Source organism: Microtus pennsylvanicus, chromosome 1 (assembly GCF_037038515.1).
Source record: "Microtus pennsylvanicus isolate mMicPen1 chromosome 1, mMicPen1.hap1, whole genome shotgun sequence".
In the NCBI taxonomy this organism is placed as follows: Eukaryota; Metazoa; Chordata; class Mammalia; order Rodentia; family Cricetidae; genus Microtus; species Microtus pennsylvanicus.
The window spans coordinates 212,577,408-212,597,611 of record NC_134579.1 but is presented as its reverse complement, the minus strand read 5'-3'; the positions used below and the strand labels follow the sequence as shown (position 1 = coordinate 212,597,611).

At 45.7% G+C, this 20,204-nt stretch overlaps 2 protein-coding genes across 2 annotated transcripts in view; one reads left to right on the top strand and one right to left on the bottom strand.

Annotated features, from left to right (window-relative positions):
• The window catches only part of LOC142832847 (acetyl-CoA acetyltransferase, cytosolic-like), a 21,678-nt gene extending 1,474 nt beyond the window's left edge, over window positions 1-20,204 (bottom strand). The window contains exons 1-7 of the mRNA XM_075943662.1: window positions 20,046-20,204; window positions 19,726-19,861; window positions 9,425-9,591; window positions 5,224-5,341; window positions 2,664-2,807; window positions 1,414-1,536; window positions 410-564 (exon numbers count right to left, since the gene is read on the bottom strand). Of these exons, the coding sequence (XP_075799777.1) occupies window positions 410-564; window positions 1,414-1,536; window positions 2,664-2,807; window positions 5,224-5,341; window positions 9,425-9,591; window positions 19,726-19,861; window positions 20,046-20,117 (915 nt within the window). The 5' untranslated portion in view covers window positions 20,118-20,204. The remainder of the gene's footprint in view (window positions 1-409; window positions 565-1,413; window positions 1,537-2,663; window positions 2,808-5,223; window positions 5,342-9,424; window positions 9,592-19,725; window positions 19,862-20,045) is intronic.
• Window positions 4,528-4,974, top strand: LOC142842598 (large ribosomal subunit protein eL33). Its single transcript, XM_075959298.1, has one exon. The coding sequence runs from the start codon at window positions 4,589-4,591 to the stop codon at window positions 4,919-4,921; it is 333 nt and encodes a 110-aa protein (XP_075815413.1). The 5' UTR covers window positions 4,528-4,588; the 3' UTR covers window positions 4,922-4,974.

Below are 20,204 nucleotides of genomic sequence, written 5' to 3'. Positions count from 1 at the left end.
GCACTTGGGAGGCAGATCTCTGAATTCGAAGCCAGCCTGGTCTACAGAGCTAGTGGAGACATATACTTGTATTCCCATTGCTGAAGAGGCTAGGGTGGGCAGGTTTTAGGATTAACGTGCTGCAAATGAAACCTGGTAGCATAAACCAAGTGAAAGCGCCGCCTAACATTCCAGAGTGGAAAGGGGAGCTGACAACAGAGCGGCACACTTGGCACCAGGTACATTGGTACACAGAAAAGTAAAGATTTTAGTTAAGGTCACTACTGATGCATACCTGTAACCCTAGCATTTGGAAAGGTACTAGCTGGAGGAGCAGAAGTTCAAGACCAACCTCTTCCTACGCAATCTAAAAGCAGGCTTCTTCAAACCCTGTCCTACATGTGCCAAGTACATTACCAAAGAGACTCACAGCTTGCTTAATGGCTGGAATTGGTCCTACTCCCATAATGCAAGGCTCCACACCAGCTTGTGACCAGGAAACTATTCTTGCTAAAGGTCTCAGCCTTCGACTCTCGGCTTCTGTCTTCTTCATAAGAACCACAGCCGCGGCACCGTCATTCATCCCTGTGAACAAGTGACTTGGTTTCTACAGTGCTCTTCATCAGGTATGTACCCAGGCCACCACCTTTTCCACCTGAAAGCATCAAGTTACTGACAGGTTGGCAAAGCCCTTGCCTGTGATTCATCAGACCGCACAGTGTACTTAGAAATGGTCAGGTTTGGAATATGATGTTGACCATACATGATTAGATGCCCCCAATAGCTATAAAGAAGAGGGGGTCAAAGATGAAACGAAATCAAAGAGACACCCAAAGACTTCCAGGTGCTGGGGGTTCCTGAAACTGGAAAAGTATGTAGTGGATGAACATAGGAGGGTTTTGTTTTCAGATGGGGTCTCACCACGTAACCCAAGCTATCCTAGAATGTCTGTAGACCAGGGTGATCTTGAAACCACAGAGCTTTGCCCGCCTTTGCCACCTAAGAGCTAGAAGTGAAAGCCTGAGAAACTGGAGTTCTTTCTTTTCTTTGGGTGTGGGGGGGGGGAGTAGTCAGGGGAGATGGTGTCCAGACAGGGTTTCTCTGTGTTAACAGTCCTACCTGTCCTGGAACTTGCTTTGTAGACTAGGCTGGCCTCGAACTCGCAAAGATCTGCCTGCCTCTGCTTTCTGGGAACTGGGATTAAAGGTGTGTGCCACCATGCCCAACTACTCTGGAGCTCTGAATTTTACTCTTTTTACTTGTATGTCTAGACTAGATGTCATAAAAGCAAGTCACTGCAGAATAGATTAATAACCAACAATATAGAAGGGATAAACTTTCCCTAAACTCAGCTTCAGGTATTTTGTGTAGAAAGATTTACTTGGTAGACCTGCCAAAGTTGGTTCTTCCCTTAATGCCCTTCAGAAATCGAACCTGTTGCATTGGCAGATGTGACTGTTCCTGTCCCATCAGAAAGGAAGTAAGGTTTCAGCTTGCCCATGGCTTCCATGTTACTCCCATGGCGAGGAAACTCATCAATTTTCACTTCGGTAGAACCTGCAAAAAGTAAAACCAGTTACCTGGGATGAGTACAGAGAAGGCGGAGTGCTGGGAATTGCTAGAATTCCTGCATGCTCCCCCATGAGAACTCTTCATGAGACAGTCTTGCTGTGTTCCAAATCCACAGCCCTTCCTAAGGACAGAGGTTATTAGTATTGTATGCACATGGGTTTGTGTGGGACAATGGTCAGTTATATTTTAAATAAGTGCTCATTGGCCAGTAACCAGGCAGGACGTATAGATGGAACAACCAGACAGGAAGTAGAGGTGGGTCAATGAGAACAGAATTCTGTGAAGAGGAAAGCCAATTCCTCTGCAGTCCTGACCCAGCCACAAAGCAAGCAAACTGCCTCTCCAAAAAAGGTAACAAGCCATGTGGCTAACATAGACAAGAATAATGGGCTAATATAAATTATAAGAGTTAATAAGAAGCCTGAGCTAATGGGCAATCAGTTTATAGTTAATGTAGGCCTCTGTGTGATTTCTTTGGGACTTAACTGCGGAAACCGGGCAGGACAGAAAACTCAGACAACGGGTTTGAATCACGGCATTCAGCTGGCTACAGCTGAGTGGCTCAGGACTAGGACAATCCACCTTCCGTGAGCTGAGCATGAATGTCAGTTATGGATAGGGGAACTGTCCTGACTTGGTATGTCCTCTGCAGATGGGGATGTGAGAAGCACATGGGAACAACTGGAAAGGCTTTACTTAGACTGTGTAGAAGAGTTGTGTCCCCTAATGACCACAGACTGATGCTCCACTTCTCATGGAGCCGACTGCATACACACTGCAGCCGTGGACAGTTTGAAGATGACAGTTTCCTGTGTGACCATATCCCGTGTAGACAGCACTTTCCAGCCAGGTGTGGTGGTGCACCTGTTATCCCAGCACTCAGCAGGCAGAAGCGGGAGAGGCCAGCCTGGTCCAGAGTGAGCTCTAGGCCATCTACACAGCAAGACCATGTATCAAAACAACACATCACCATCAACTCTCTCACATGCCGATGTGTGAAGCCTACACCTCTACAACTTGTAAAGCCCAAAGTTCACAAACAGCCCTCCACACCCTTGGGTGTCAGTCACACCTATAAACAGGCTCGTGTGTACTGTGGTCTCCACACTCACCTTTCCTGGAAGACACCAGCACTGGCACGATCTCCTTGTCAAAGTGGCCAGCTTTCTGTGCATGCTCCGCCCTGTTCTGGGACAGAACTGCAACCTTGTCCTGGGCTTCTCTGCTCACTTGCCATTTTTTGGCTACATTTTCAGCTGAGGAGAAAAAAGAAAAAAACAGGATTTTCAAGAGCTGGGTGTTGATAGCTCGAGTTACTCACATTTACACCAGAACACACCAGCAGTGCACACCCGCAGGCCTCCTGATAGGGCGAGAGGCAGTGCTCTGCAGGCTGGGTCCGCTACCCTGATAGTATACCTGAAAGCTGCTGTCTTTTGAGAGGCATTTCTTCTCTCTTTCTATACATGGAAGTGGAAACTTCCAGAAACCAGTATCCAGATTCATCATTGATATTTTTGTCCCATTTACCTGAACATTCTCTTCCCTAATCATCTGAGGGAAAGATGAACATACACATTCCCTTTTACCTCTGGTTTATAATTTCACTATATACTTTCTGCAAACAAATTATTTACCTACATAATGGGTTGTTTAAAAGTAGAATCAGTTCAGCTTCAAAATACTGAAAAAAAAAAAGTCAGGCGGTGATGATGCACGCCTTTAATCCCAGCTCTAGGGAGGCAGAGGCAGGTGGATGTCTGTGAGTTCAAGGCCAGCCTGGTATACAGGACAGGCTCCAAAGCTACAGAGAAATCCTGTCTTGAAAAACAAAAAAAAGAAAAGAAAAGAAAAGAAAAGAAAGAAAGAAAGAAAGAAAGAAAGAAAGAAAGAAAGAAAGAAAGAAAGAAAGAAAAGAGAATCAGGACTGGTGATATGTCTCTACAGATAAAGATGCTTGTTGCCAAAACTGAAGACCTGGATTCCACAGAGTGGGGGAGTACCTGACTACGACAGGCTGACCTGTGCCCCCCAGGCTGACCTGTGACCTCCAAACATGCACTTTGGTACTTGCATACCTGTGTGTCCAAGTACACACAAGAATAGATTTTAAAACCTTTTTTAAACAATCAGGAAATTTAACAACAATACTATTTCTTAACTAATCTTCAAAGTTTATTTATTGTACCATTAACTCTTAAGAAAAAGCCAGATGCTTTAATTCCATTCTTGGGAGGCAGAGGCAGGTGTGGATCTCTGCATTGGAGGGCAGCCTGGTCTACTGGCATCTCACAACTCTGCCTTCTTTCTCCCAGCATTCAGTTTAGTTTTCTCACCTAGCTCAATTCTGCCCTATCACAGGCCAGTGCAGATTCTTTATTCATTAGCCAATAAAAGCAACATATATAGAAGGACTTCCCACATCACCTCTAAAGAATTCAAGATTCAAAGGCTGAGGTAGAATCCTGTTCCCCAGAGAGGCTGCATAGCCATCAGCTCACCTAGCTCACCTCACATCCCCCAAGAAATTCTCCTGCTTCTCACCCCTCCTTAAAAACCCTTCTCTATCGGGCTCCTCCCTACAGCTTCCTGTCAGCTAGTTGCTGAGGCAGCCTCCTGACCACAGGTGAATTTTATTTAATCAAACACATCTTTGCATCATTAAACAAATGTTCCAAAGCATAAAGAAAAGCAATATTATACAACATCTGAGAATTATTACATTATGAAAAATGAAAAAATACCTTTTCTTGGCAATACTTGGTGGCATACACTTTTAATTCGAACACTTGGGGGGCAAGGATAGGTGGATCGGTGTGAGTTCCGAGGTATCCTGGTTCAAATTCCACTAGGACAACTGTCTAGATAAGACCCTGTCTTAATTAAAAGAAAAGGCAGAGAGGGAAGGAGGGAAAGAAAGAAAGTAAAACCTTTCTTGGACAATTGAAACAGATTAGTGGATCAAGACACTTGTTGCTCTTTCGGCCATCTTGGCGCCTGTGGAGGCCTGCTGGGAACAGGACTTCTAAAGGACAGTATGTCTGGAAGGCTGTGGTGCAAGGCCACTTTTGCTGGCTATAAGCGAGGTCTCCGGAACCAGAGAGAGCACACGGCTCTCCTTAAAATTGAAGGCGTTTATGCCCGAGATGAAACTGAATTCTACTTGGGCAAGAGATGCGCTTATGTGTATAAAGCAAAGAACAAAACAGTGACACCTGGAGGCAAACCAAACAAAACCAGAGTGATCTGGGGGAAAGTAACCCGGGCCCATGGAAACAGTGGCATGGTCCGGGCCAAATTCCGAAGCAACCTTCCTGCAAAAGCCATTGGACACAGAATCCGTGTGATGCTGTACCCATCCCGGATTTAAACCAATGAAAAGTAAATAAATAAAAGTGGATTTGTAAAAAAAAAAAAAAAAAAAAAAAAAAAGACACTTGTTGCCAAGGTGGATGATCTGAGTTCACTTTCCCAGATCCCATGTTGGACACACACAAAAACACACATGAGAGAGAGACAGACAGACAGATCACCAGGTGAACACCTGTTCACTACCACACCATAACAGCTAAGCGGGACAGCCTTCAGACTCACAGCCTACACTACGAACCTCAAGTCACATGCTCTTGTGAACCTTTTCTAAGCCAATGTTTGCAGCCACATCAGCCTTACCTGTGATGCCCATGTGATAGTTGTGAAACGCATCTGTAAGGCCATCACAGAGGATGCTGTCAGCCAGCGGCATCTCACCCATCTTGACTCCTGCTCTCAGGTGAGCCAAGTGAGGGGCCTGGAAACGGACGTGAGAACAGGTTAGACTTGGTGGTCATTATCCTCTCCTTATGAATGGTCTGGACCTGACTTCCTCCCTCTTCATTTACCCATCAAGCCCTTCTCCCCACTACCTGCTTCCCCAGGTCAGGGCCTGAAACCTTTTGGCATTAGCAGACCATCCCACCTGCCTCCTCTTAGGAATCTCTTCCTCTATACTTGCCCGTTTCCATTTCTCCCTCAAACCTGTCCATTCTGGGTTTTAAGTCCTAATGATTCCACTTTTTCCTCCTAGATAGACAAGTATTACCTTAGGTGATGGCATAAAAACCCCAATCATGTACCTACTTTAAAAAATGTTGTGTTTAAAGCCGGGCGGTGGTGGCGCACTCCTGTAATCCCAGCACTTGGGAGGCAGAGACAGGTGGATCTCTGTGAGTTCAAGGCCAGCCTGGTCTACCAAGGGAGTTCCAGGACAGGCTCCAAAGCTACAGAGAAACCCTGTCTCGAAAAACCAAAAAAAAAAAAAAAAAAAGAAATGTTGTGTGTAAACTGGGTGGTGGTGGCGCACGCCTTTAAACCCAGCACTCAGGAGGCAGAGGCAGGCAGATCTCTGTGAGTTCGAGGACAGCCTGGTCTACAGAGTGAGTTCCAGGATAGGCTCCAAAGCTATACAAAGAAACGCTATCTCAGAAAACCAAAAAGAGAAAGAAAGAAATGTTATGTGTGCCCGAAGAGGCCAGAGGGAACTGGATGCCCTGGAGCTGGATTAGAGGCAACTGCGAGGCCCCTGACTATGACGCTGGGAGCTGGGCTGGAGCACGTGTCAGACAGTACCAGCCCTCCACCGCTCTCCAGTGCTCCAGCACATCTAATGTCCGTTTGGACAGGAGACAGAAGGCCCACAGGGAGAACAGTCAGGTTTCCAAATGAACTGAGAGGAGGGTTTCTGAACAGAAGGTTTTTCTACCTTCCAGCATACAAAGGAAAGGGTAATAATGGACCAGGAGTCCACAGAGGTGAGTCAATCATACAATGATATCTAGAAAAGTACAATGATATCTAGGAATGAAAATGACATAATTAAACCCATAATATCATATGCTTATTGTTTTTAAGAAGCAACAAAACAAAAGCCATGCATTTAAGTGGCAGCTCTGGACATCAGTGTTCCCACCTCTAAATTGGGAATAACAACACTAATTGTTGGGAATAACAACACTGGTTTGTTGACCACACACAACAGCCCTAGGTCCAGGTCTGCACTGTAACTGTATCTGACCAGAAAGACTCCATCTATTGTGTGTGACTTTCAGCCTCCTCCTACTGGCTGAGCTCACTAGGACTCCGACCAGTGGCTTCCAAGGTCAGCCCTGGAGCTGCTTCAACAGGAAGAAGATACTGCTCCATTGCAGTGCCAGCTTCAAGGACAGCACTTGGCAAGACGGAGCAGGATGGCAAACCTCCTGGAGAGGGGCAGCTCTCCATGACCCTTGGTCACGATCTTTCTTTTGATTTTTGACACAAGGCCTTGCCGTGTGATCTAGGCTGGTCCTGAGCTTCTGGGCTCACGTGCTTCTCAGTCTCAGCCTCCTGAACAGCAGGGACTGGGCATGCTTCACCATGGGTGTCTTTTATGTGTTCTACCCTCTAGGAGATCAACAAAGTCTGGTCCCTGGGGTTCCTCCCGACCAAGGGCCATGGCAAGAAGGTTAAGTGGCCACCTGTCACTGGACACTTCCTCACAGTGGGAAAACATAAAGACAAGCTAGCCTGTCTCCTGTTCCCTCTGTCCTGCTCAGGTGCCATGTGCTGTGTGTGTGGATCATGGTCTCGAGTATTTGTGTGGACTGTTCTGAGCTCTGGCTCCCAGTCTAAAGTAGAACACTGTCTGGGGTTGTGCTGTAACCTGGACTGATGATCTGTGTCTAGGAACAGGCTGCTGGAGCTGCACAGAATCCTACCTGACCTGTTTGAGTTCAGTTGCCCTAGGACTTTCAGCTGTGGGGCATTGTCTCTAGAGTTCAATCCAATATGAACTAGGGATTTTAAACAGCAGAGTTTATGAGCTCCACTGACCACTCTGTTTAAAGAACATTTAGATCCATCTCTCCAAAAAAGGGTAGCGTCAGCCCTTGTGTGGGCAGTGATGGGTAGATTTCTGTGAATTTGAAGCCAATCTGAACTACATGAGGAGTTATAGGCAAGTCTAAGGTACATAGGACCCTGTCTAAAAGAGGGAAAAATAAACAGAGCATTAATAGTGCTCACCACTATTCCCATCATTTGAGAAGCAGAGACAGGCAGATCCCTGAGTTTGAGGCCAGTCTGGTCTCTAGAGCAACTTTCAGGACAGCCAGGGCTACCCAGAGAACCTATCTTGAAGATAGATAGGTAGATAGATAGATAGATAGATAGATAGATAGATAGATAGATAGATAGATAGATAGATAGATTGAAAAAAAGGAAAACGGAGTTTCAGTGAGATGGCTCAGTGGTACAGGCAGTTGTACCAAGTCTGATGATCTGAGTTCAAGCCCCACAACCCACCTGGTGCAAGAGGAGACTCTGCTCCAGAAGCTGTCCTCTGACCTCCACCTGCCTAGGGGAAGGGGCATGTGCCCACTTTATTTTATTACCATTTCTTTTTTGATATTAAAGGTGTGTCCCACCACTTCCAGCCTCTGTTATTGTTATTATTTTTAGAGAAGAGGAGAATGATAGCAGTGCATGATGGGAAACAACCTACCACAGAAATGAAAAACTTGACAGCATCTCAGGTGGCAATCTGGGGCCTAACCACGATATCAGTCAGGAGCAGTTACTCCTTTGTTGGACTATCTACTATTTATTCTTTGATAATAAGTAGAGGAGTTGAATTATAAATCTGGATGATTCAGGTGGCTGCAATGACCTTGTGGTCACCTTCGTAGGGATTGATATTGCTCAGAAGTTAGTCACCTGCCTGTGAAACAACCGTCACCTTTCTAGTGTTCTTCATGTAATAGACATGTTTATTAACCTTTTGGGCATGGTCAAAAGGAGTTTTTAAACATTTTTGGATTTTTGGAGGTTTTTTTTTGTTTTTTTTTTTTTAGTTTTTCCGAGACAGGGTTTCTCTGTAGCTTTGAAGCCTGTCCTGGCACTAGCTCTTGTAGACCAGGCTGGCCTCGAACTCACAGAGATCCACCTGCCTCTGCCTCCCGAGTGCTGGGATTAAAGACGTGCGCCACCGTTTTTGTTTTTTGTTTTTTTTTTTAAGACAGGTTTATCTGTGTAGCAGCCTTGGCTGCCCAGGAACTCACTCTGTAGACCAGGCTGTCCTCAAACTCACAGAGATCCATCTGCCTCTGCTTCCTGAGTGCTGGGATTAAGTGTGTGTGCCACCACTGCCTGGCATTAAACTTTTAAAGTTTTAAAGAAGACAACTCCTTAAATAAAGCTTTGGCCAGATGGTGGTGGTGTACGCCCTTAATCCTAGCTCACAGGAGGCAGAGACAGAGGCAGGTGGATCTCTGTGAGTTCTAGGCCTGTCTGGTCTACAGAATGAGTTTCAGGACAACCAGGACTACACAGAGAAAGCAAAATAAACAAATAAAGGAAGAGAGAGAGAAAGTTAGTTTTAGATACTTGGAAAATACCCTAAAATTTAAAAAGTTTTCTTTTTGGCACAGTGGCATATACACATACATACATGCATGCATACAAACATATATATGTATGTGTAAATACACACATGTATATAAGACAGCGCCCAGAAAGCAGAGCTGGAGAGGCAAGAACTTAAGGTTAGACTAGGCTATGTAACAATTCCTGGGCTAGCCTTGGCTACATAGTAAGCAGGGATGAGACAGCAACCAGCTAATTTTGGGGGTTCATTTCAGAAAACACTGTATGCTTCTGGAAAAACAGCTTAGAAAAATCACACCCTGGCTCCACTGCCTGGCTGATGAGCTGTTGTTCATTTCCCATCCAACCTGGAGAACAATGGACATTCAGGCAGGGCTCCAGGCTGAGTCGTTTTCTGTGTGTCCGTCAGCAGCACACGAACCCTAGGTGATGAGGATGGTGAGCCCCTCTGCACTTACCTTGCTCATGCAACCATGCCTCCTGCAACCACAATGCTGGAGTCACCTATGGCTATGGACTGGGCTGCAAGGCACACGGCTTTCAGGCCTGAGCCACAGATCATCTGGCAGCTCCATGCTGGAACCGAGTAGGGGATTCCTGCACCCACACTGGCTTGTCGAGTGGGATTCTGCCCACAACCTGGAACAAGGAACACGGAGGCCTCTAAGCCATCAGGAGAAAGTAAAAGATGGGGGGACAAGTGTGGGCTAAATGCCCTCAGGCAGCTAAGTTCTCACAGAGCACAGATGCCTGCTTCCCTCCCTCCCTGCCACTCCACCTGGGACAGATAACACCTTGTGCAACTCCTAGGTGTTTCAACGAGACGCTTCCTCCTCCACAAGCAAGTTCCCAAAGCCTTAAGACAGAACCTTAAGACCTTTCTCTCTAGAGGCCAGACTTTTCCTCCTACTCGGCAAGAAATGTAACCGAGACCAAGGGTGACAGCCAGCCGGTCACATGACTGTAAACACAAGGCATAATTCAGACATGGCGAGCACTTGCTCCCAGGTTCATAGCATATGATACCTAGGAATAAAGGGGGCTATAACTTATTATACCACGAGAAAAGCGCATGTAACAACCTATATATAGAATCAGGCTGTTGTCGGGGTCACAGGACTCCTTAAGCTTTGGCAGGAGATCGTACACCACAAGTTCAAAGCTCTCCTGGGTTGTACACAAAGTTTGAGACCAGCGTGTACTGCATAACAACTTGTAGGCCAGCCTGCACTACCTAGTAAGACTGTCTAAAAAGGAAGGGTGGGGTGGGGTCTGGTGGTTAAAAGTCCTTATCAGCCTTGCGGAGGACCTGAGTTTTGTTCTCAGTACCCACACAGTGCAGGTCACAACAGCCCTGTGACTCTGGCTCCATGGGTCCTGTCGCCCTCTCCTTGCCTCTGTGGGCATTTCTCTCAAGTACTTAAACTCATGTACACATACATATATTTTAAAATATAGAAAATAGCTGGGTGGTGGTGGTGCACACCTTTAAGGCAGAGGCAGGTGGATCTCTCTGAGTTCGAGGCCAGTTTGCTCAAAGAGAGTTCCAGGACAGCTAGGGCTACACACAGAGAAATGCTGTCTTGGAAAAAAACCCAAAAATAAATAAATAAGTAAATAAAATCTACAAGTAACATACGTATATTACATATCATATACACACACACACACACACATATCAGAACTGATAAATGCCTCTCTTTCTTAACTGAGGGGACTGTCCTCAGATGGAATATAACACATACTTAAAAGTAGCAGCAGGCGGGGAAGTTCTGCTCTTCACCTGCCCAGGATCTTCAGAACCAGGAAAGGCTGCCTGGAGTGCTGAGTGGGAGGAGACCAGGAAAAGACTCACCATCGCCCCTGCCGGCACAGACTGAGGCTGCAGAGCCCAGAGGCTCCCATTCTCTGTGGCAACCCTCTTATGGAACCAGAGGACCTGAGAGCTTTACCTTTCAGCTAGGCTCCGCTGGGCCGGCCGTTCACTCCCTAGGAATTCGTTTCTCTTATTCCACTGATTCTTGCATAGCTCACGATGCTTTTGCTTTTCTGCACATTGCTCAAGTAGGTTTTAGGCCTTTTGTTTGTGTTTCTTCACCCAGTATGCTATACTTCACGATACTCTTTGGACACATCTTAGATACCACCCTCATATTCCTTTGTCCTTCCCCTTTCCTTCTTTTTTCTCTTCTTCCTCTTCCTATTTTCTCTCTCTTTTGGAGACAGGGTTTCTCTGTGTAGCCCTGATTGTCATTTTGTAGATACTTCAAACTCATAGATCAGCCCGCCTCCCAAGTTTTTTATGTTCCTATCTTGAGATTTAGGTATCTGGTATCATTTCTTGGCTTGCTCGCTTTTTTCTTTTAAATCATCTATATTCTTTCAGTTGAAGTATTTGTAATGTTCAAGTGGTACTTGGATATGCTAGTGTTGAGTGTGTAGTTTAGAAAATAATTCCTCAGATCAGAAGCTCTGGATGCTTGACAAAAGCTTTATATTATTCCTTGGGAGACTAACAAGAGATGTTTAATAGTATCATTAGGCAATTATCATACTAGCCAATTAACAACAGTGGGCCCTTTGACATCAATAACTCAGAGAACAAATAGCCAAAGATACTATGGAATGTACTGGATTTCAATGAATAAGATTAGGAGTGGGAGGGAAAGGGGTGGGTAAGGATAAGGATTAAATGTTACAGACTTTGAAAGGAGAGCACAGGCAGGAAGAAGTCAGTATTTAGATGGACTTTGAAAAAGTAGTGTGGATGAGAATTAAGAATTAGATTAACTTTGGCAAGAAAAAAATTGAGGTGAGCAGCTGGGAGGGGAAGGTTGAGATGGTCAGTCCATAGATTTTAGAGTCTGTTAAAGCTACAGAAGGTTACAGTCAAGTCAAAAAGAGAGGGCCAGGTGGTGGTGGCACCTGCCTTTACTCCCAGCACTTAGCGGGCAGGAGCAGGTCTACAGAGCTTGTTCCAGGGCAGCCAAGATTACACACAGAAATCCTGCCTCAAAAAACAACACTAAACAACAACAAGAACATAAACACAACAACATAAGTCCTCCAAAAATCAACCCTAAAACAGCAGTATCTGGTGAAATTAAGTTAAATGAAACCCCAGACATAAAATGTTATAATCATATCCAAGAGCACAAACAAATGGTTGAAAGAAACAAGAAAGGAGAAGGATAATATGAAACAGGAATTCAACAAAGAGATAGAAACTATGAAGAAAAAAAGCAGCCTGAGATTCTGGAAATAAAAAGTGTACTAAGTTAAAAACAAATGCTGAGCAATGGTGGACTCCTTTAATCCCAGCACTCAGGAGGCAGAGGCAAGTGGATCTCTGAGATCTCTGCAGAGGCAAGTGGATCTGCAGAGCAAGTTCTAGGACAGCCAGGGCTACACAGAGAAATCCTATCTGAAAAAAAAAATCAGGGGAAAACCCCTCTATAAAGTCTCAGTGATAAAGTGCACCAAGGACAGACGGACAGTTTGGGCTTAAAGACCAAGTAGAGAAACTGTCACAGTCCAGCAAGGACAAAGACAAGAACTCCAAGACAGGTGCAACAGACTGAAAAGACCACATTCATGGGTTATAGGCAGAGATGAAAAATCTCATTCTAAAGGCATAGAAAAGAATTTCAAAAGAATCATAACAGGAAGTTTCCAAGAGTTAGAAAAGAGATGTTAATCCAGGTAAAGGAGCCATTAGGGACACCAAGCAGACCACACCACTTCTTGTCACATTACAATGAAAACACTTAATATACAGAGGAGAGAAAGTAAACTCTAAACATCAAGAGAGAAGCACCAAGTCACACACGAAGGTGGGCGCATCAGAATGACACGTGATTACTCTACTAAAATGTTTTGCTTTATTTTATTTTTGTAGGAGAAGGGCACTTTTCTTCCCAGCTGCCTAGCTAGCTTAGACCTGAAATAATCACATAGAAACTGTATTAATTAAAACACTGCTTGGCCCATTAGCTCCAACTTTTTTTTTTTTTTTTGGTTTTTAGAGACAGGGTTTCTCTGTGGCTTTGGAGCCTGTCCTGGAACTAGCTCTGTAGACCAGGCTGGTCTCGAACTCACAGAGATCCGCCTGCCTCTGCCTCCCGAGTGCTGGGATTAAAGGCGTGTGCCACCATAGCTCAGCTAGCTCCAACTTCTTACTGTCTAACTCTTACATCTTAGTTTAACCCATTTCTAGTAATCTGTGTATCGCTACGAGGCTATGGTTTACTGGCTAAAGTTTCGACATGTCTGACTCTGGCGGTGGCTCCATAGCTTCTCTCTCTCCGCCTTCCTTCTTCCAGCATTCAGTCTATTTTTCCCCATCTACCTAAGTTCTGCCCTATCAACAGGCCAAGGCAGTTTCTTTATTCATTAACCAATAAAAGCAACACATAGACAGAAAGACCTCCCACATCATATTTTAACTTTTATTTTGTGTGCGTTGGTGTGAGGGTGTCAGATCCCCTGGAACTAAAGTTACAGACAGTTGTGAGCTGCCATGTGGTGCTGGGAATTGAACCTGGATCCTCTGGAAGAACCCACTGGGCTATCTCTTCAACCCCCTCAGCTGAAATCATAAAAGCCAGAGGGCTTAGAAAGATATATAACGAGTTCTGAAAGATAAAATACTGCCAACCTATAATACTAAGCCCAGAAAAACTATATGTTATAATAGAAAAAAAGATAAAAAAAACCTTCCATGACAAAAATAGATGGAAGAAATTTTTGGATACTAAGCCAACTTTACAGAGCATACTTGAAAAAATACTTAGAAGAGATAAACAAATTCACCCATGCATCCACAGGAAAGAATACACCAAGCTAGAATAATACTGAGCAAGAGAGAAAGAGAAAGAGAAAAATAAAACAAACAAAAACAATAAAGTTCGACAAAAAGGCAGGCACCAGTGAGCATCTTTCAAAAATAACACTGCATATTAATGGTCTCAATCCCCCAATCAAAAGACTCAGACTAGTAGACTGTGTAAAAAAACAGACACTCTCTGTTACCTCCAAGAAACACTCCTCACCAAGAGGAGGGTGGAAGATGGCGCTGTGGATTCGTAGATGTATGAGTTTAATTTGTTGAGCTCAGGAAGTTAGAAAGGACACAGGAGCGGAGGGGAGGAAGACGTGTGAAGGAGTGAGGGGCTATTAGCCATAGATAGGACAGTAAAAGGGGGAGTACTGGGGTACAGAGATGCGGATGGATAATGGGAGAGAGGAGGGGATGAATGAAAACCCTTTCCGGAAGCCCACTATTCTGTAAGTTAATTAAAAAGCATGTTTTAAAAGGAAGTTTGAACAAAGATGCCCTACAGAAGTGGAACATACTTTCGCCAGGAGACATGGTTGGTAATGTAAACCTGGTCAAAAACCTATGGGTCAAGAAGTCATAAACCCTAATTGAGGGGACCTGAATTTTGTTCCTAGCACTCATGTCAAGCAACTCACAACTGCCTGTAATTCTAGGATAGGGGATTCAAAACCCTCTTTTGGCCTTCGTACATGCTCACATATATGTACATACACGCACACACACAGAGACACTCACATGCTCTAAAGAAACAGAAATGGACAGAGACAGTTGGATCTCTGTGAGTTCTAGGCTAGCCTGGTCTTCAAGGTGAGTTCCAGGACAGTCAAGGCTATAGCAGGAGACCTTGTCTCAACAAACAAACAAATACATCCCCATCCCCAAAAGAAGAACCACACCCCCAAACTAAAACAAAAACTAACCAGCACAACCCACTGTTGTTAACGCCACAAAAAAAAAATCACTTTTAAACCCTAACTTTTGGGCTGGAGAGATGGCTCAGTGGTTAAGAGCATTGCCTGCTCTTCCAAAGGTCCTGAGTTCAATTCCCAGCAACCACATGGTGGTTCACAACCATCTGTAAAGAGGTCTGGCCTTCAGGCATACAGACAGAATATTGTATACATAATAAATTAATTTAAAAAAAAAATAAACCCTAACTTTTTATCCCTTGTCTCTAATGTCTCAGGTTAATATTGTACTATAAAATGTAGTGCGACTTTAAAAGTCCAGAGTCTTCAAAATCTCCAGTGTGTTAAAAGTCCAAAGTCTCTTTAAAAGTCTAAAGTCACTTAACAGTGATTTCCTAAAAATAAAAAACAAATTATACACTTAAAATATTCTTTCTGGGTTTGGTGGTGCACACTTTAATCCCAGCACTCAGGAGGCAGAGGCAGGAGGATCTCTGTGAGTTTGAGGCCAGCCTGGTCTACAGAGCAAGTTCCAGGACAGCCAAAGATACACAGAGAAACCTTGCCTTCCAAAACCAAAAATAAAACAACAACAAAAACAGCGGTCACACAAGTCTAGCAGTATACCTCAAAACCTGATGGTTCAGGATCAGATAAGCTTCTGGGATGCAAAGGGCTTGGGCAGTCTGCTTTTCTGCCATTCGCCCCTGCAAGGTTTTCTGCTGCTGCTGCTGCTGCTGCTCCTTCCCTATGTGCAGCCCTTGTCAGTGGGCATCCCACAACTCTGGCATCTCCAGTATCGTGGATTCCCATCCCACCTGAGGCTTCACCATCAATAATTGCCTCTCAGAGCCTTTCTGGAAAGACTCTGACCATGCCACAAAGTGCCAAGCCTCACGTGCTCTCCAGATCACCTCACAGTTGCATTTTCATGCTTTCGAAACTAGTACCAGACTCCCGGGAGGCAGTGGCGCACGCCTTTAATCCCAGCACTGAGGATGCAGAGGCAGGCAGATCTCTGTGAGTTCGAGACCAGCCTGGTCTAAGAGAGAGTTCCAGGACAGGCTCCAAAGCTACACAGAGGAAACCCTGACTCAAAAAATAAAAAAAAATAAATCAATTACTCTTAGATTGCCAAGTCTGATTTGCAGCACCAGATGTGGCCTGGCCTGACTTGGGCCAGCTTCTGTGTGCCCACCCTGGGGACACACAGGGGGTTTCATCTCAGCGGTGCAGGTGACCTCTGCTCACAGCTGTTTCTCCAGGCCCACCCTGATCAGCAAACAAATATCACATGAGTGGCCTTGGGCCCAGTTCATAATAAACTCTTCTCCCCTCCGATCTCTCATGAGCCAGGCATCCATTGTCCGCATTTCTTACAGTATTACTGTTTTCTAAGCTTTCCCCAAAACGGTCCATTAAATATTACAAATAGAAGGGGATTTTTCAGCCTAAGTCTTCCACCTCCTCCCAAAGGCAACATGATAGCAATTTCTAGTCTAGTGGGTAAATATCTGGCGCCGTGATAAAATATCTAGACAAACTCGGGAAGGGAAGGCTCATTCGGCTTATTTATTTGACTGGAACAATTCTCTTCCACAGCCCAGGACTTCTGGGGAAACCATGTCACAAGCTCAGTCTCCGAACTGCATCCCAGCCAGTCAAGGAGACAGAGAAACAAAGGCACCACGCTGCCTGCTTCCTGCTGCTAATGCCCAGTCAGCTCTCATTAGCTTAAGCAGCCCAGGGAACAGCTATGATAGGATTCTATGTTCAGGATGGGTCTTCCCACCTCAAACAACTGAGACAAGCTCTCGGGAGAAGCCGCAGATCAACCATGTCAGGAGTTCCTCCTTGTTTAGACTCTTCCAGGTGACCTTAGGTTGTCTCAGATTGCAGGTAAAGCTAACATGCACAGGTATTATTTACTGAAGGAATTATTACATTAGACTACCCTTGAACTCCCAGAGATCTGCCTTCCTCATGCACCTGAGTCCTGGCATTAAAGGCATGTGCCCAGGCCTAGCCCTAAACTTCCTTCATTTTAATAACAACGAATGATAAATACTTAATCAAATAAAACATTTCTAAAATGCAGTATATTTTATACTCCATATCCTCAGGGTTTGGAGCTCAGACGTGAGTTGTGAAGGTGGTAGGTAGTGCCACCATTTAGCAGAATATGAGCTGCGTCCTGGAGACCTGGCCCAGACAGTGCTCACCCCTCAGCTCCGGTGCTCAGCACACGGTGGTCACTCGGTAAGATCCTTCTAACGTGCTTGGGGAAATGTCTTGGCTTAAGCGTGACGGATCTGTGTTCAAGTTCCTGCTCCTTTTCAAACTGTGGCCTCGGCGAGTGTGGGCGTCTCAGCTTCATTCACTCCTTTACGGGATGGAGAATGTAGGATCCACGTGGCAGAGGGACAGGGTTAGGTGAGGCAATGAAGGGGAGGTGCTTTGGCACAGGGCTTCCTAAGACACACACTTCATGGGTCCCCAGTGAGCACTGCCATGCTTTGCTTTGTCATGGTTATGTGAGAAATCCTGCAGAAGCTGGTGCGATGTGGAAGAATGTAACAGAAAAACAGGTGATGGAATGTCCTTTGACACGTGAGAAGGCCTTTAAGGAGGGAGGAAGGAGCAGCTGACTACAGGCAGAACCATGGCAATAGCATCACAGTTGAGCCTTGGGGGACCATGAAAAGTGGTGTGGCTCAAATAAGACTTTAGGCTCCACAAGGACAAGTTGACAGAGGGGCTCAGAAAAGACGATTTCCAAGCCTGGTGTGATGGTGAACACTTGGGTAGTGGAGACAGAGCGGGAGACCCTAAGGTCATCGTCCTTAGCTACACATTAAATTTGCAGTGGCCCAGGGCTGCGTGATAGTCTAAAGTCAAAAACAGAACCAAGGGACGTGAGAGATGATAGCTCAATGGTTAAGAGCACTGGCTGCTCTTCCAGAGGCCCTGAGTTCAATTCCCAGCATCCACGTGGTGGCTCACAACTATCTATAATGAGATCTGGTGCCCTCTTCTGGCTGCAGGTGCACATGCAGACAGAGCACTCATACATAAAATATAAATAAATAAAATTAAAAAACAAAAACCAGAAGCAAACCAAAAACTTTCTGGCAAGATGGCTCACTGGGTAAAGGCACTTGCTACTGAGCCTGACGATCTGAGTTAATTCCTAGGACCTGTATTGTGTGTGTGTGTTGGAGGGGGTGGGAGAATGGGGGAGTGGGGGGGAAGCACACCAACTCCTACAAGCTGTCCTTCACCCTCATCCATGCACTGTAACACCCCTCAAAAATCAGTCGGTAAACTTGATTTTAAAATTTTAGAAAGAAAAATATCCAAGACAAACTACAAAACCAAAAAGAAGAAAAGACCATAAGAAAATACAGGTTGAAGCTGGGCGGTGGTGGCCCACGCCTTTAATCCCAGCACTCGGGAGGCAGAGGCAGGTGGATCTCTGTGAGTTCAAGGCCAGCCTTGTCTACAAAGGGAGTTCCAGGACAGGAACCAAAGCCACAGAGAAACCCTGTCTCAAAAAAAGAAAATACAGGTTGAGCGGTCATAGTCTCAGAGTCATCAATGCTCCACAACATGAAACTTCCTGCTACTCACAGTGCCGGGATTCAACTTGGTGCACGGGGGTAGGCTCTGTGCATGCTGGGGGCTCCCACTCCCTACAGTGTCACCCCCAAGCCTCCCCTCTCTCTCCTCCTGTCCCTTTTCTTCTCTGACAAAGGGTCTTGCTAGCTGTTCAGACTGGCTTCAGCCTTGTGGTGCTCAGTCCCTAGACTCCAGGGTGCTAGGTTACACCCTCGTATCACCAGGCTGGGCAACACGAACTTTCCCACGCTGAAATGATGCCATGGTGGAAGTCACAATGATGGTGCTTAACAGGGTTAGGTCATTGTTAAAGACATCCTGTCCCCTTTACATGGGATGCACGAGATTGGTTTCATGTACAAAATCATAAACATTATGTACAACCTCCAGACATTTGACTATTCAATAAATATACCTGAAATTCAATATATATATTGGAAATTTAAAAATCTGTTGGTGGTTTTTAATTTTGAAATAAGTAGCTTTCTATGTATGGACTATTCAGAGGCTGGAGAGACGGCTCAGTGGGTAGGAGCACTGTCTACTCTTCCAGAGGACAGCTTTGATTCTCAGCAGCCACTTGGCAGCTCACAGCCACAACTATCTGTAATTCCAGTTCCAGGGAATCCAGGGTCCTCTTCTGGCTTCTGCCAGCACCAGGCAGGCAAGTGGTGCACAGACACATATGCAGGCAAAACACCCATTCAGAAAACATGGAATAGTCAGCCTGCACACCTGCAGATGGGCGAGGTCCCAGGCAGAGTAAGAACAGAAGTTGGTTGTGAATACTAATAATCAAATCTCTACAATCAGTTCAGATGTATGCCGAGGGACATACGGGATGGCAAGACGGTGAACTCGTGATTTCACGCATGCTAACCATATACGTCACCACTGAGCTACACACCCAGACCCCATGTCTATTATCAACACGGAATGGTCAGGGTCACTGGTCTACAACCCAGCAGGAAGCAAAGCTAAAGTGAAGGGTTCTCAGGCTCTCCTGTCTCCCTCCAGGGAGTGATTAAGCTCCCACGGGTGAGGAACAACCTATCTCGTGACAAGTGGACAGGCACATACCTGTTCTGCTACAGCCATCCTTCCTGCTGCTGGCACAGTGCCAGGCCCACACGCTTTGATCCAATGTGTGGCATTTTAGGGGTGCGGGGGAGGGTCATGCGAACTCTCCTATGCACCAGGCTGGCCTTGCTTCTAACAATGCAAAGGCGGCACAGGTCGGTGGTCTGGGATCACTCAGGGAAGAAGCTTGTAAAGGAGGAGGGACAGAAGGACTCCTGGCACAGGGAACTCTAAGACAAGAACTGTCCGGTGGTGTGTGTGTTCATGTGCAAATAAATGGTGTGTTTCTAATGAGCCCGACCTGTCCTGGGGTTACTGAGGAGTTACCTGCCGCCAAAACGTGCCCAAATATGACCTCGGACACCTCTTCTGGAGCCACCTTGGCCCTCTGCAGGACTTCTTTGATGACAGCTGTCCCCAGGTCGTGGACAGGCACAGTAGACAGGGCACCATTTGAAAGAGCCTATAACGGAATGGGGGAGAGAGAAGGCGTGTGAACCGAGGGAACACTGAGGATGGCAGAGAAGGAGGAAGGGGCCACATGCATTTTAAACTAATGCTTCTCCAAGTCCAGGGCTGCCCAAAGTCTGCTGAGCTCAGATTACCAGTGCCTGACACTTGATACTACAGAGAGACCGATGGGCCACTATTCGGGTACACCCACCTATGGCGGTCCGGGCTGCCGAGACAATGACCACGGGGTCGGAGAATGTGTTCATCCTGCTGCTCCGCTGGCGTCCGCACAGCTCTGGCTGCAATTGAAGAAAACTTTGCTCAGTCCGGGCAGAGCTGGGGACAAGTATACA

Bases quoted from the DNA above. Each gene is read 5' to 3' on its own strand.
- LOC142842598 (XM_075959298.1), top strand. From the start codon at position 4,589: ATGTCTGGAAGGCTGTGGTGCAAGGCCACTTTTGCTGGCTATAAGCGA.